General features: G+C 47.3%; 1 protein-coding gene across 1 annotated transcript; it reads right to left on the reverse strand.

Moving 5' to 3' along the window:
* Window positions 1-530: 530 nt before the first annotated feature.
* UBE2C (ubiquitin conjugating enzyme E2 C) lies at window positions 531-7,962 on the reverse strand. The gene is made up of 6 exons (XM_072112027.1): window positions 7,667-7,962; window positions 7,549-7,576; window positions 5,714-5,800; window positions 4,112-4,316; window positions 1,787-1,846; window positions 531-734 (listed from the first exon to the last, which is right to left on the reverse strand). The coding sequence occupies exons 1-6, from the start codon at window positions 7,765-7,767 to the stop codon at window positions 676-678; spliced, it is 540 nt and encodes a 179-aa protein (XP_071968128.1). The 5' UTR covers window positions 7,768-7,962; the 3' UTR covers window positions 531-675.
* Window positions 7,963-13,656: the final 5,694 nt, after the last annotated feature.

A 13,656-nucleotide genomic window follows, 5' to 3' on the forward strand; every position in this document is an offset into this window, starting at 1 on the left:
AGAAGCTCCCACTGATCAGGAGCACGGTGGTCCCATTCAATAAAGTGGCAGGTCCTGCATGTGTTGTGCCGGTCTATTCAATCTGATTGCTATTCCCCCCCCCCCATCTTTGGAGAGGGATAACATATATAAGAGCCACAATCACAGTGTCTGGGTCTATGAGTAAGTGTCCCTGGTTTATGATAGATTTCGATGGTTGGTTCCCCAAGAGTTCCATCTGCAAATGACAAATGTAATATAAATGTCACAGGCCCCACATTACAGGTGACCAGGGTGGGTCGGAGATGTCATAATGTGTATCAGTTTTAATGCCCCATTTTCTCCCAAATACAGAACTAAGTGTCAAACTCTGCACCACCTTGGCAAGGATTCACCTGCAGTCTACCTGTGAATTCCATCACCTTAATAGGGTCTGCAGCATCCAGACACCATAACAAATCGCGTCTTTGCAGAGAGGTCAGGGGTATACAAGAACAAGAGACAACGACATGTAAGGTGTAAAAATATTTTTTATTCGACGTGACTTCTGACATCAGCACGAGACATGTAAACAGACCTGACCCCCCCCCCCCCGGAAAACAGATATAAAAGCACTTTATTTGTACAAACACAATAAGACAACGAGTATTAAGTTACACATATATTACAGCAGCCATGTACAGCGCAGCCAGTGCCTCAGATGTCCTTCTCCTTCACCTGCTTCTTGTACTGCTCATGTAGGTGCTTCTTGTAGGCTGGAAGAGAGAGAAGGATTATCATAGACGTCAGGTCTCCCCAGTCCCTGCACAGCATCAAAGGCTTTTGCCTTCTTCTGTATCAACGCAATATAATGTATAGGTTGGACTTTATGTCTTTGCAACCTTTTACTAGGATACAGACCAGGAGGAGTGGGGAGGGGTTGTGACCTCAAATCACCCAGGGCTGGCGCCAGCACTGGTCATACCTGGGTAAGTGCCAGGGCCCATATAAGGCTGTATAATGAATCCATAGGGGCTTTAAAAAATAACCATGAGGGGGCTGTTTGGCATGATAAACTAGGGAATATGAGACTTCGTTTATATTTTTATTTTTTTTTAATGCCGCAATGCGAGTTTACTGCAAAGGGGCCCACTGAGGCTCTGTCGCCCAGGGACCTACTGAAATCTGGAGCCGACCCTGCAATCAGCTGTAGTTAAGTGGAGTCTTGTACAACATAGTAATATTGCATCAACCCCAGTCTGAACACATCCTTAAAGAGGTGTAACAGGGGTAAAAGCTGCTATGGGGCTCACACATATAGAGTACGTGGTATCGGTGTGGTGTGTCTGTATAAGGTATTGTACGGATATGGTAGTTTATGTATACATGCTGTGATGGTCACCGATATGTGAGAGGATACAAATACAGGTAATCCCCGAGTTACATACAGGATAGGTTCTCTAGATTTGTCCTCAAGTCGAATCTGTATATTTTAGAACCAACTCCAGAAAAAATATTTCTTTCCCAATGACAATTGGAGTTTCAAAATTTTTCTGAAAAGGGAACAAGGATTATCAATAAAACTAGGGGTCATCCAAGTCAGGTGCTGTCACAGGGCACCACTTGTCACAGGGCACCACTTGTCACAGGGCACCCCCCCCCCCCCCCCCCCCCATTTCTCCTAGTTATGCCCCTGCGTCCTTGGAATAAAGGATCTTATCTGTGTAGGACTTTTCATGCACTACATGTAGCTTCATGACCAAAGTCAGGAGAGCAACATAGTATCCAAGGAGATACCTACAAATTGACACATAGTAATTCTACTTACCTATCTGATTCTGCCAGAGTTCTGCAGCCTGAGGATTCAGGGGGCTGTCATTATTGGGTTCTGAAAGGACAAGCATTATACAAGATTAGCGCTCGTTGACATTAAAAAAATTTTTAGCCATCAAGTAAAATCACAAACAAAGTGCCACTTTAGGACTCTCCCCACCAATCTGTGTGTAATCAGGACTCTCCCCAGGATTTACCTTAATGTTTATTCCAAAATCCTGGTCCTATACCTCCATATCTTGCCCTCACATGAAGACACTGGCAGGTTCTCTTTAAGACTGAGCTCTTGCTACATCAAGTTTCTGCAGCCCCCTGACCAGAGGCCTAGAAATCTGCTTATGAAACACTGGTCTAGTTAGACGCAGAGACATATATAATTAATACAAAAGTGAATAATTAAAGCTGGTGTGACCCGAGAGATGAGACACTGCATGTGTGCGCATAGAGTAGTAACAGAAGTGAATTACTGTCAGTCATCCAGTGCTCAGTGTAGTTGTAGCCATCCACTTTCCCTTATAGCGTCAGGGTCCTCCTGCCACCCCAAGTGCCCACTGTGCGAGATAAAGTCACATGACAGCGGTGGACAGTGTCTAAATCTGTTCATTGACACTGGACTTCTGCAGAGAAGATGTTCAGTCCTATTTTGGGACATGGACAACATCTATATGGATTTAATTTACACAAGTGTGAGCATGTTACCCTAGTAAGCCAATTTAAGGCTTCCAAAGGAAATTACCATAAAAATCCATCATAAAAAAAATAGGGACATTTATTCATAGACCCAGGCACCGCAACTGTGGTAATCTTCATTAGTTATCCATCTACTTCCCCATAAAATGTCATGGTTCTCCCCTACCATTGAGCTCCTAATGAGTATCTGCAAATTGATCTACCACTAGGATGAAGGATTGTAAAACAAGTACAGTTACATACTGGTGTGTGCCCCTCTGGCAGAATCCGCTCTTTAGCTTCATATACCCTTGTTTTTAACGGGAAAAAAAATTGTTTTAAAAATTATGCAGAGGAGCCCCTCAGGCTCCGGGCCCCATAGATTGAAATTGAGCCCCTCAGGCTCATTTGTAGAATTACCGTATATAATCGAGTATAAGCCGAGGCCTTTAATTTTACCACCAAAACTGAAAACCTGTTGGCTTGAGTATAATCCGAGGGTGGGAAATGCATTGGTCACAGCCCCCCCCCCCCCCCCCGCAGTATACAGCCAGCCCCCTATAGTATACAGCCAGCCCTGCACTAGACTTCTGTCTTCTCCGTCATGCTCCGTTCCCCCGAGGCTCCTCTTTTGTAACAAGCGGCAGAGACTGGGCCATTCGCTCTGCCGGCCGTTACAGAAGACAGAAGAGGAGCCTCGGGGACTGGAGCATCAGGGAGCAGACAGAAGAGGAGCCGTGCTGAACCGGAAGGAGAGTAGGCAAGTTTATTTTTTTTTTATATTGACTCGTGCATAAGACAAGGTGAGGTTTTTCAGCACATTTATTGTGCTGAAAAACTCTGCTTATACCGTATTCAAACTTTTTCTTAAAAGCAAGGGCATAAGAAGTTACAAGAAGAGCAGATCTTGCCAGAGGGGGCACACACACCAGCGTACAAGTGTACTTTGTTTACAATCCTTTTTCCTGGTGGTAGATGTCCTTTAAGCAGGAGTCCTGCCACTCTGGTTCAATGTTGCATGAGTGGTGGAAATAGCGTTCCTTGTGGGGGCACAGTACTGGCAGCCCCACCAATCACATTGATAGAAGAGAACAAGGAAACTTGTTAGAACTGCCTTAGGGTGTGTCCACACAGCAGGTTTTCTGAAGCCAAAACGCAGGTGCTGATCATGATGGGTGGGAACAGAGTTGCTACTCTTCCACTCCTGGATTGGAGGTCAAATACTGCAGTCGAGAAACTGAGGGTGTGGACACAAATTTTTTTAAAAGCAAAAAGAATTTCCATGTGGATACCAAGCCCATGATGCCTCAGCAAAGCAACAGAGGCAACTAGAGCAAGTCATCTCAATCTCATTCTCCTAGACATTCTAGTCCATAGGCAAGAATTGTCATTTTCTACATCATAACTAGCTCAGGAGCAGGTCTAATGATTGGCAGTGACTGATTCCTGTGTGGTTCAGGATATGCATCTCCCAAAATAACAGAAAGGCGAGTGCTTACAGATTTATCCATTGTTCTGTGACACTTAAAATGTATATTCTGAGGCCAACGCAGACAGAGGCTGGCATGAGGGATTATACGACTATCAGCCAATATCCGTCATCTTCTCCACATGAACTTGTATTATACTTGGACATGGATGAGAAACTCACCTCCCAGAAGGCTCTGTAGAGAAAGCAGGATGGTCCGGACATCGTAAAGCGCTGACCATTTGTCCTTCAGAATGTCCAAGCAGATGTTCCCATGACTGTCTACATTCGGGTGGAAGCAAGGGGTGATAAATTTCACAGTGGGGGCGTTGTAGGGGTAGCCGCTTGGGAACTCCAGAGAAAGCTTGTATCTTAGAGACTCATAGACCTATGTACAAAAACACATTGAGTAAAGGGAACACATTAAAATGAGGTTTTTTAGGTTTCCTGCACACAGGTTACATTATTGCCTCCCCATGACCTAAAATCTATGGGGTAATGAAGCAAATGGATTATGTGGTTGGGTCTCACCTTGAGATGGGAAAACCTCATTAAAAGGGAACCCATCTGTGGTTTCCCCGACCCCCCCCCCCCCCCCCCCAATCTCTATACACATTAGACCCTGCTGGCGGAAGCCAACATATCTCCTATGAATTAAGCTGGATCAGATGAACGGCCCCGCCCCTGTGACTAGTGAAGTCAAATTGACACATAATGAAAGAAAAACACACGTAACATGATAACCTGCCCGGCCGTCACATGGAGGACACAGTAAGCACGAGACTTTTCTAGAATGAAACGTTAGAAGGGAGGGACAGATTCTGACTGTAAAGCATGCAAGAGGCACAGTCATGTGTGGTACAGGACTAACAGAACTGAAGAAGTCATTCCCTTGGAGATACACGCAGTCCCAGCACGTGCAGGCATGGACAGTCGTGTAACGCCTCGTACCGTTTCGTGGGGGAGGATTAGAGATTGGAGGCAGAATAGTGAGACATGAAAATACCATTGCATTGGTCATATTACTACTACAGGACATTTATAAATACCCCCCCCCCCCCATAAGACAATTCCTTTAAAGAGTTCAAAGGGACAGGGTTTATTTGGAAAACAGGAAATGAGTGGTTCAGCATCTAAGTAGTTCTAGCCATAAAACTGGCGAAGTTCGCTTAAAGGGGACCCAAAACAAGTTAGTGTCTATGGAGCCGACGCAGAGAGCGATGAGGGGTCCAACTAGGATACATCGGACCCCCGTTCTCGTGATCGGTGAGGGCCAATTTGTTACATGGCAAAACCCCCTTCGGCAGGAGCTTCACTTGATCTCCGATCCACTGTATAGGGGATATCAAGGTGATTGGTGAGGGTCAGACAGATCCACCCATTACTGAGAAATGGATCCCTCGTGATAGGTGGGTGGTCCCTGTAGTCGAACCCTCACTGATCTGCTCATTGTCACCATCCAGTGTATAGGTAACAACTTGTGCACAACCCCTTTAAGGCATTCCCTCTACTATAGTATGAATGGAGCAGTAATGAGCGTAGATGACCACCGGTTTGTGCACATAAGGGATTTTAGGGACCACCGTGGTCATGATAAATAGGATAACAGCGACCAGACCCCCAGAAATATAGACAATAGGGATTTTTGTAGCAGTAACAAAGTAATAGGAATCATCATCAGTGAGTCCGCTCCATGGATTTAGATTAGAGCCGACAGGGCGGGCTCAACCAGTGCCCCAACAGAGGACCAGTCATACCCAGCGATACAGAGTGCGTGTCACTTACCGTGCCCACAGCGCCATCAATGGTCCCGATCCATTTGAAGAGATTATCGGACTCTGGGAAAGCGGAGATCCCTTTATCTCCAGACATCTGAGGACAAGACAGACACAGTTACCACCATCAACCGCACCGGGCACCCCCCAGCTGGGTATATGGGTAGAGCAGCGCGCCCCCAGCTGGCTATACAGGCATAGCAGGGCACAGGTTTCTGTCAGGAGGGTATTCGGGTATAGAAGGGCACCCCCAGCTGGGTATAGCAGGGCACAGGTTTCTGTCAGGAGGGTATATCAGGGCACCCCCAGCTGGGTATAGCAGGGCACAGGTTTCTGTCAGGAGGGTATATCAGGGCACCCCCAGCTGGGTATAGCAGGGCACAGGTTTCTGTCAGGAGGGTATATCAGGGCACCCCCAGCTGGGTATAGCAGGGCACAGGTTTCTGTCAGGAGGGTATATCAGGGCACCCCCAGCTGGGTATAGCAGGGCACAGGTTTCTGTCAGGAGGGTATATCAGGGCACCCCCAGCTGGGTATAGCAGGGCACAGGTTTCTGTCAGGAGGGTATATCAGGGCACCCCCAGCTGGGTATAGCAGGGCACAGGTTTCTGTCAGGAGGGTATATCAGGGCACCCCCAGCTGGGTATAGCAGGGCACAGGTTTCTGTCAGGAGGGTATATCAGGGCACCCCCAGCTGGGTATAGCAGGGCACAGGTTTCTGTCAGGAGGGTATATCAGGGCACCCCCAGCTGGGTATAGCAGGGCACAGGTTTCTGTCAGGAGGGTATATCAGGGCACCCCCAGCTGGGTATAGCAGGGCACAGGTTTCTGTCAGGAGGGTATATCAGGGCACCCCCAGCTGGGTATAGCAGGGCACAGGTTTCTGTCAGGAGGGTATATCAGGGCACCCTCAGCTGGGTATAGCAGGGCACAGGTTTCTGTCAGGAGGGTATATCAGGGCACAGGTTTCTGTCAGGAGGGTATATCAGGGCACAGGTTTCTGTCAGGAGGGTATATCAGGGCACCCCCAGCTGGGTATAGCAGGGCACAGGTTTCTGTCAGGAGGGTATATCAGGGCACCCCCAGCTGGGTATAGCAGGGCACAGGTTTCTGTAAGGAGGGTATATCAGGGCACCCTCAGCTGGGTATAGCAGGGCACAGGTTTCTGTAAGGAGGGTATATCAGGGCACCCTCAGCTGGGTATAGCAGGGCACAGGTTTCTGTAAGGAGGGTATATCAGGGCACCCTCAGCTGGGTATAGCAGGGCACAGGTTTCTGTCAGGGGGGTATATCAGGGCACCCTCAGCTGGGTATAGCAGGGCACAGGTTTCTGTCAGGAGGGTATATCAGGGCACCCTCAGCTGGGTATAGCAGGGCACAGGTTTCTGTCAGGAGGGTATATCAGGGCACCCTCAGCTGGGTATAGCAGGGCACAGGTTTCTGTCAGGAGGGTATATCAGGGCACCCTCAGCTGGGTATAGCAGGGCACAGGTTTCTGTCAGGAGGGTATATCAGGGCACCCTCAGCTGGGTATAGCAGGGCACAGGTTTCTGTCAGGAGGGTATATCAGGGCACCCTCAGCTGGGTATAGCAGGGCACAGGTTTCTGTCAGGAGGGTATATCAGGGCACCCTCAGCTGGGTATAGCAGGGCACAGGTTTCTGTCAGGGGGGTATATCAGGGCACCCTCAGCTGGGTATAGCAGGGCACAGGTTTCTGTCAGGAGGGTATATGGGTATATCAGGGCACCCTCAGCTGGGTATAGCAGGGCACAGGTTTATGTTAGGAGGGTATATGGGTATAGCAGGGCTCCCCCAGTTGGGTATAAGACACTGTTCACACTCACCATCAGCGTCATCAGCTCCTGCTGCAGCCTGTAACACAACACAAGGCGTTATCAGCACACTGCCCGCACCATAGATAGCCCCCCACAATGTGACAGTGCGGGCGCCCCCAGACCTCACCTTTTGCCCACAGAGCCGCGGGCCGCCTGAGCCCCGGCCTCCATCCCCTTCCGGGCGGTGGCAGAAGAAGCCGCGGCGGGGTCTACATTCTGTGAGGCCATTTGTATATCAGACAATGAGAGCAGCTATGGGGCAGCTCCGCTCAGCTCTCCGGACGCTTCAGCACTGATCCTACCGCCCTCAGTTTGAATGTTTTAAAGCCCGAGCTCGTCAACCAATCGCCTATGCCGGAGGATTTGATTCCACCAATCACAACGCGTTGTATCTGCAGTCACCAAGGTGATCGGCGGCTGTGTCCGGGGGGGTGCTCCCCCATTGAACGTTTAAAAAGCAAGCAACTGATAGGCTGTAATTATACCGCCTCCTCGGCTCACGGTGATTGGTGTATATGAACGTCAGTCACACGGCGGCCTGACGTAATTAACCGGTTCGCTGCCGCATATTAAATATTATACTGCTAATAAATCACTACTATACAGGAGGCGGTACTGGGGGCGGTATGGTGGAGCAGATGACTATGCTGTATGACTACTCCTGATAAAGGAACATGCATGAACTTAGCGCCATGTTCACACTGGTTGGATTTTCTTGTGGATTTATTATTTGGAAATGACACATAATAAACAGAAATGTGTAATAAAACACCAGATTCACCTCTGAAACCAGCAGAAGTCAGGCGGTTCTGTCAGGATGTGGGCACAGAAACCTGAATACAAGAACAGGAGCTTTCGCTGTGTAGCCCATAGAACCGCAGTGCCAGAACCAGGACCGGCTGCCACCGGACCATTGTATTCAGGGACGTTTTTGCACTTGGGAACTAGTTGTGTTGGTACTTTGGACCAGAACTTAGCGTCGGCACCTAGGGACCAGTAATGTTAGTGCTTCAGACAAGAACTATATGTTGGCTCTCAGGGACCAGTTGTGTTGGTACTTTGGACCAGAACTAAGCATTGGCATTTAGGGACTAGTTGTGTTGGTGCTTTATACCAGAACTAAGCTTTTGCACTTGGGGACTAGTTGAGTTAGTGCTTTGGATCAGAACTAAGTGTCGGCACCCAGGGACCAGTTATGTTAATGCTTTGGACAAGAACTAAGGCACTCGGGGACCTGTTGTGTTGGTGCTTTATACCAGAACTAAGCTTTTGCACTTGGGGACTAGTTGTGTTAGTGATTTGGATCAGAACTAAGCGTCGGCGCCCAGGGACCAGTTATGTTAATGCTTTGGACAAGAACTAAGCGTTGGCACTCGGGGACCTGTTGTGTTGGTGCTTTATACCAGAACTAAGCGTTTGAACTTGGGGACTAGTTGTGTTAGTGCTTTGGATCGGAACTAAGCGTCGGCGCCCAGAGACCAGTTATGTTAATGCTTTGGACAAGAACTAAGCGTCGGCGCCCAGAGACCAGTTATGTTAATGCTTTGGACAAGAACTAAGCGTCGGCGCTCGAGGACCAGTTGTGTTGGTGCTTTGGACCAGAACTAAGCCTCCGCACTTGGGGACTAGTTGTGTTAGTGCTTTGGATCGGAACTAAGCGTCGGCGCCCAGAGACCAGTTATGTTAATGCTTTGGACCAGAACTAAGGCCGCGGTCACACGTACCGCTAGACGTCCGTTCATAGCGCGACGCTAGCGCACAGGGGGAGGTCCTCGGCCCGAACGCACATGCGTTTCCAGAGAAACGCATGCGATCGGCTTAACAATCGCATGCGTTTCCCTGGAAACGCATGTGCGTTGGGGCCGAGGACCTCCCCCTGTGCGCTAGCGTCGCGCTATGAACGGACGTCTAGCGGTACGTGTGACCGCGGCCTAAGCGTCGGCACCCAGGGACCAGTTGTGTTAGTGCTTTGGATCAGAACTAAGCGTCGGCGCCCAGAGACCAGTTATGTTAATGCTTTGGACCAGAACTAAGCGTCGGCCCCCAGGGACCAGTTATGTTAGTGTTTTGGATCAGAACTAATCGTCGGTGCTCGGTGACCAGTTGTGTTGGTGCCTTGGACCATCTGTTTTGGTGCTGCCATAGAAGATGAATATTAGGCTGCAGTGTGACGTACGTGGCTGTATCTACAGCACAACTCGCTCTTTATTCATTGCCATGAGATATAATGAGGAATATGGCGCATCTATGTTCCTGGTACACAAGTTACAGCCTAAGAAACTGGGTCTGAATAAATAAAGCGCTGAACCTTAGGCCTCTTCCACATTGGCATTTGTCTTCATATGATTTTGGCTTATGGACACATCCAGATTGTTTTTTTTCTTCCTGGATTTGTTTCTCAGTGATTTGTCTCTGATGTCCTACTGACCTAGTATTTTCAATGGGCCTTTTCACACGTCACTATTTTCACTGATCTAATGTTGTCAGTAGACGCACAAAAAAGCAGTTTCTACATTTCTTTCCGCTAACAAAATCCAAAAGCGTGAAAAAGCCCGTTGAAAGACCTGGTCAGTAAGGCATCAGTGACAAATCACTGGAGCCAGGAAGAGAAAACCAATCTGGATGTGTCCATAAGCCAAAATGGCGTCAGTGAAAAATTACTGTGAAGAAAAACGCCATTATGAAAACACCCATAGGCCTCATGCACACAACCGTAATACAGTAATACGCATGTGGTCCCTAAGTGGTCGCAGAAGTGAGATCACCGACCTGTGACTGTTCTCGCCTCTGTGATTGGCAGCGGCAGTCATGTGACTGCTGACACACCTGAACCGTCAATGTTAACAAAGCACCAGAGGGCGGCGCCCCAGGAACAAGGAGCCTGAACAGGGACGTAACTGGGCGACAACCTCTGAGGCAGCGTTCACACGCTGCGTTATGGCCTGCATTTTGATTGCATTTGAATTGCATTACAACAGCTGAGAGGAGGTGATTTGCCCAATTACATTACTGTTAACATTTCCGTTTACAAAATGCATTGTAAATGCGGTGTTAATGCATGTGTTAACAAACGTAAACAGTAACGTAATCAGGCAAATCACCTCTCATCAGCTGTTGTAATGCATTTCAAGCGCAATGCGAACGCAACCAAAACGCAGCATGTGAACGCGCCCTTAGGGCAATAACCTAGATATCTGTGAAACAGAACCCTGAGGGCGCGTTCACACGTTGCGTTTTGATTGTGTTTGAAACGCATATACAACAGCTGATGTGAGGTAATTTGCCTAATTACATAACCGTTTACGTTTGTAAACGCAATGTTAACACATGCGTTAACAAAACACATACGTGTGTTAACATCGCGTTTACGATGCGTTTTGTAAACGGAAACGTTAACAATGATGTAATTAGGCAAATCACCTCTCCTCAGATGTTGTATATGCGTTTCAAACGCAATGAAAACGCAACGTGTGAACGCGCCCTAACAGAACCCTCTTATACCATTCCCCTTCCTACTTCCCGCCCTTTTCCTTGTGTGTATGGCTTGTTATTTGAGTTGTTTTGTTACTGATGCATGTAATATGTTTATGACAGGATATGCTGGTATAATACCACCCAGCCAGAAAGGAGGGTCTTTTAACCCCTTTCTGTACAAATGCCTGTATCACATTTATTGATAACACTGATTATTGAACAGGCCAAGCTCTAGAGCTCTATACGTTCCCCATACATCGCAATGGCCTCGCGGTGCCGTACGGGAGCAGTGCGGTGCCGCACCGTACCCCATAGAAAGATAGGGCATGACATGACAGGAGGGCGTGATACAATGACCGCCTTCATGGAATCTTCTAGGAAACACACTACAAAGCCGGGTCTTGGTCATGTTTTTTTATTAGAAGAAAACTTTTGTATTTTTCCAGCTCAGCTGTGTCCAGGAGCCGTGTACAAGGGATGTCACAAGTCAGGTGTGGAGGAACCCAACTATCTGCATATCGCCTCATCGGAACCTCACTGTCCACCTTTGGGATGACTGGAGTGTGGATTGTAAATCAGACCTTGGTGCCCCAATCCCACAAATGATCTTTAGTGGTCACAAGCAGCCACATAAAACACTCCAAAATCTCCCTATGTTCCTAATAAAGTGGGGAATGAGGTAAACCCCTTACCCAACACATTTAGATAGCCATCATGGTGAGGGGATCACTTCATTTTGACCACATAGGACATTTACATTTTTACCAGTGTCACTTGACTTTCAGTTCAGTAGAAAAAAAATAAAAAAAAACAAATAAAAAATAAACCACACAACTGATTTTTTCTAATAACAGAAGGTTTAGTATAATGCAGATGTGTACATTACATACAGAGAGGAGAGATGGCGCATGGATGAACATTGGCATAGATGTGGAGATGATGACAAAGTGTATAACGCCCTTAAACATTGTGAAATATACTCAAATATACTCTTTATGAAAACTATTCACCACAAACAACCAATCAGGAGAGGTGATGGAGCACTACGTCATGTCTTTCTTGATATGTAAAGTGAAGCCTCCTGTCTTTTACCTCATCAGTCAGAGATTCCTGACCATAAAATGGCTGCAGAAGGAGGGTCATGTGACAGACAGAGATCACATGACCCTCCATCTGCGGCCATTTTATGGTCAGGAATCTCTGACTGATGAGTTAATATACAGGAGGCTTCGCTTTACATATCAAAAAAGCCGAGCAGAACTATTAATAATTAGTAAATTACCTCATATCCTGCCACCCCCCCCCCCCCCCACCCCGACATTACAAAAAAAGTGAGGTAAAGTGGCCAACCCTTTTAAGGCTGCTCAACGCAGCCTTAACACCTGCAATGGATCCTGGCACCGACCGTCAGTGTTAACCTTTAAGTGCCATGGATGAAGCCTCTTGAAATGACATTGGTTCATGTATGGCTCCATCTATGGCCATGAGGGGGGGGGGGGGGGGGGTAACTAAATCTGCTCCCATTATAGCTGGAAAGCTCCTAAGCCTGACATTATACGGGACCTGTAAAAAGCCCATATACTGCAACACATCTGTATATGGTAAGACCCCTGAAGATGAAAGTAACCTGGGGGTCTAAAAATACAATAAAAAAAAGAAGGAAAAAACCTAAAAGTTAAAATCTTCCCTCTTTCCCTAGGACAGTGGTGGCGAACCTATGGCACGGGTGCCAGAGGTGGAACTCAGAGCCCTCTCTATGGGCACCCTTGCCATCACCCCATTGCAGAGTTCGACAGACAGGACTCAAGCACTCTTGCAGTCACAGGCAGCCCAGGACCCTAGAAGGAAGCTACAATGATAACCAAAGTTTTTTCTCCTTCTGTATTGTTGTCCTCAGGTGCCTATACAATTTAAACATGTGACAGAGCAGGGAGTAATAAGTTACTGTTTAAATTGTTGCATTGGCACTTTGCGAAAAATATGTGGGTTGTAGTTTGGGCACTCGGTGTCTAAAATGTTTGCCATCACTGACCTAGGACACAAATTTAAAAAAAAAAAAAAGAAAAAAAGTATCTCTGTCTACCAAAATACTCTGAGCAGTGAATCCTGTAAATGAAAATGGTGTCTGAATCACCACTTTTTTGCCATTTCGCAACACATTGTAATACAAAATGATCAAAAGGTCATACAGTCCCCAAAATGAAAACATCAGGTCATCCAGCAAAAAAAATGCCCCCTTACACAGGTCCCTACACATAAGCATGACCTCAGAATATGGGGAAACAAAGACATTTTTACAGGCATTAAAACATAATAAAACCTTTACCCGAAGTACAATGTGTCCCGGTACCGGGGACTTTTTTTGGTACTTAATTTAGACTGGCTGACGTGTGGGATAAAGCAGTGCTATAGTGTCATGTTTGTGTCTCATGTGTGCGCATCCAAAATGCAAGTGGGAGGGGGTTTGAATTTGCATATGTGTTTAAGCCAAACCCCTTCCCACTTGCGTTTTGGGTGCATTTAAAACGCAATGAAAACGGCACATGGGAAACTGCCTTCAGGAGGCTTCCCTGGTCTGCGGATCGCTGGTGGCCCCAGACATATGGGGGCCTATACTACTACATAACACAGGATACTTGTAGG

This window comes from Engystomops pustulosus, chromosome 6 (genome assembly GCF_040894005.1).
Source record: "Engystomops pustulosus chromosome 6, aEngPut4.maternal, whole genome shotgun sequence".
Lineage (NCBI taxonomy): Eukaryota > Metazoa > Chordata > Amphibia > Anura > Leptodactylidae > Engystomops > Engystomops pustulosus.

Excerpts from the sequence above, each read along its gene's own strand:
- UBE2C (XM_072112027.1), bottom strand. The coding sequence starts at position 7,767 with ATGGCCTCACAGAATGTAGACCCCGCCGCGGCTTCTTCTGCCACCGCC. Across the intron at positions 7,577-7,666 it reads CGCGGCTCTGTGGGCAAAAG|GCTGCAGCAGGAGCTGATGA; the intron begins GTGAGGTCTGGG and ends GTTGTGTTACAG. Across the intron at positions 4,317-5,713 it reads TTGATGGCGCTGTGGGCACG|GTCTATGAGTCTCTAAGATA; the intron begins GTAAGTGACACG and ends TTTTGTACATAG.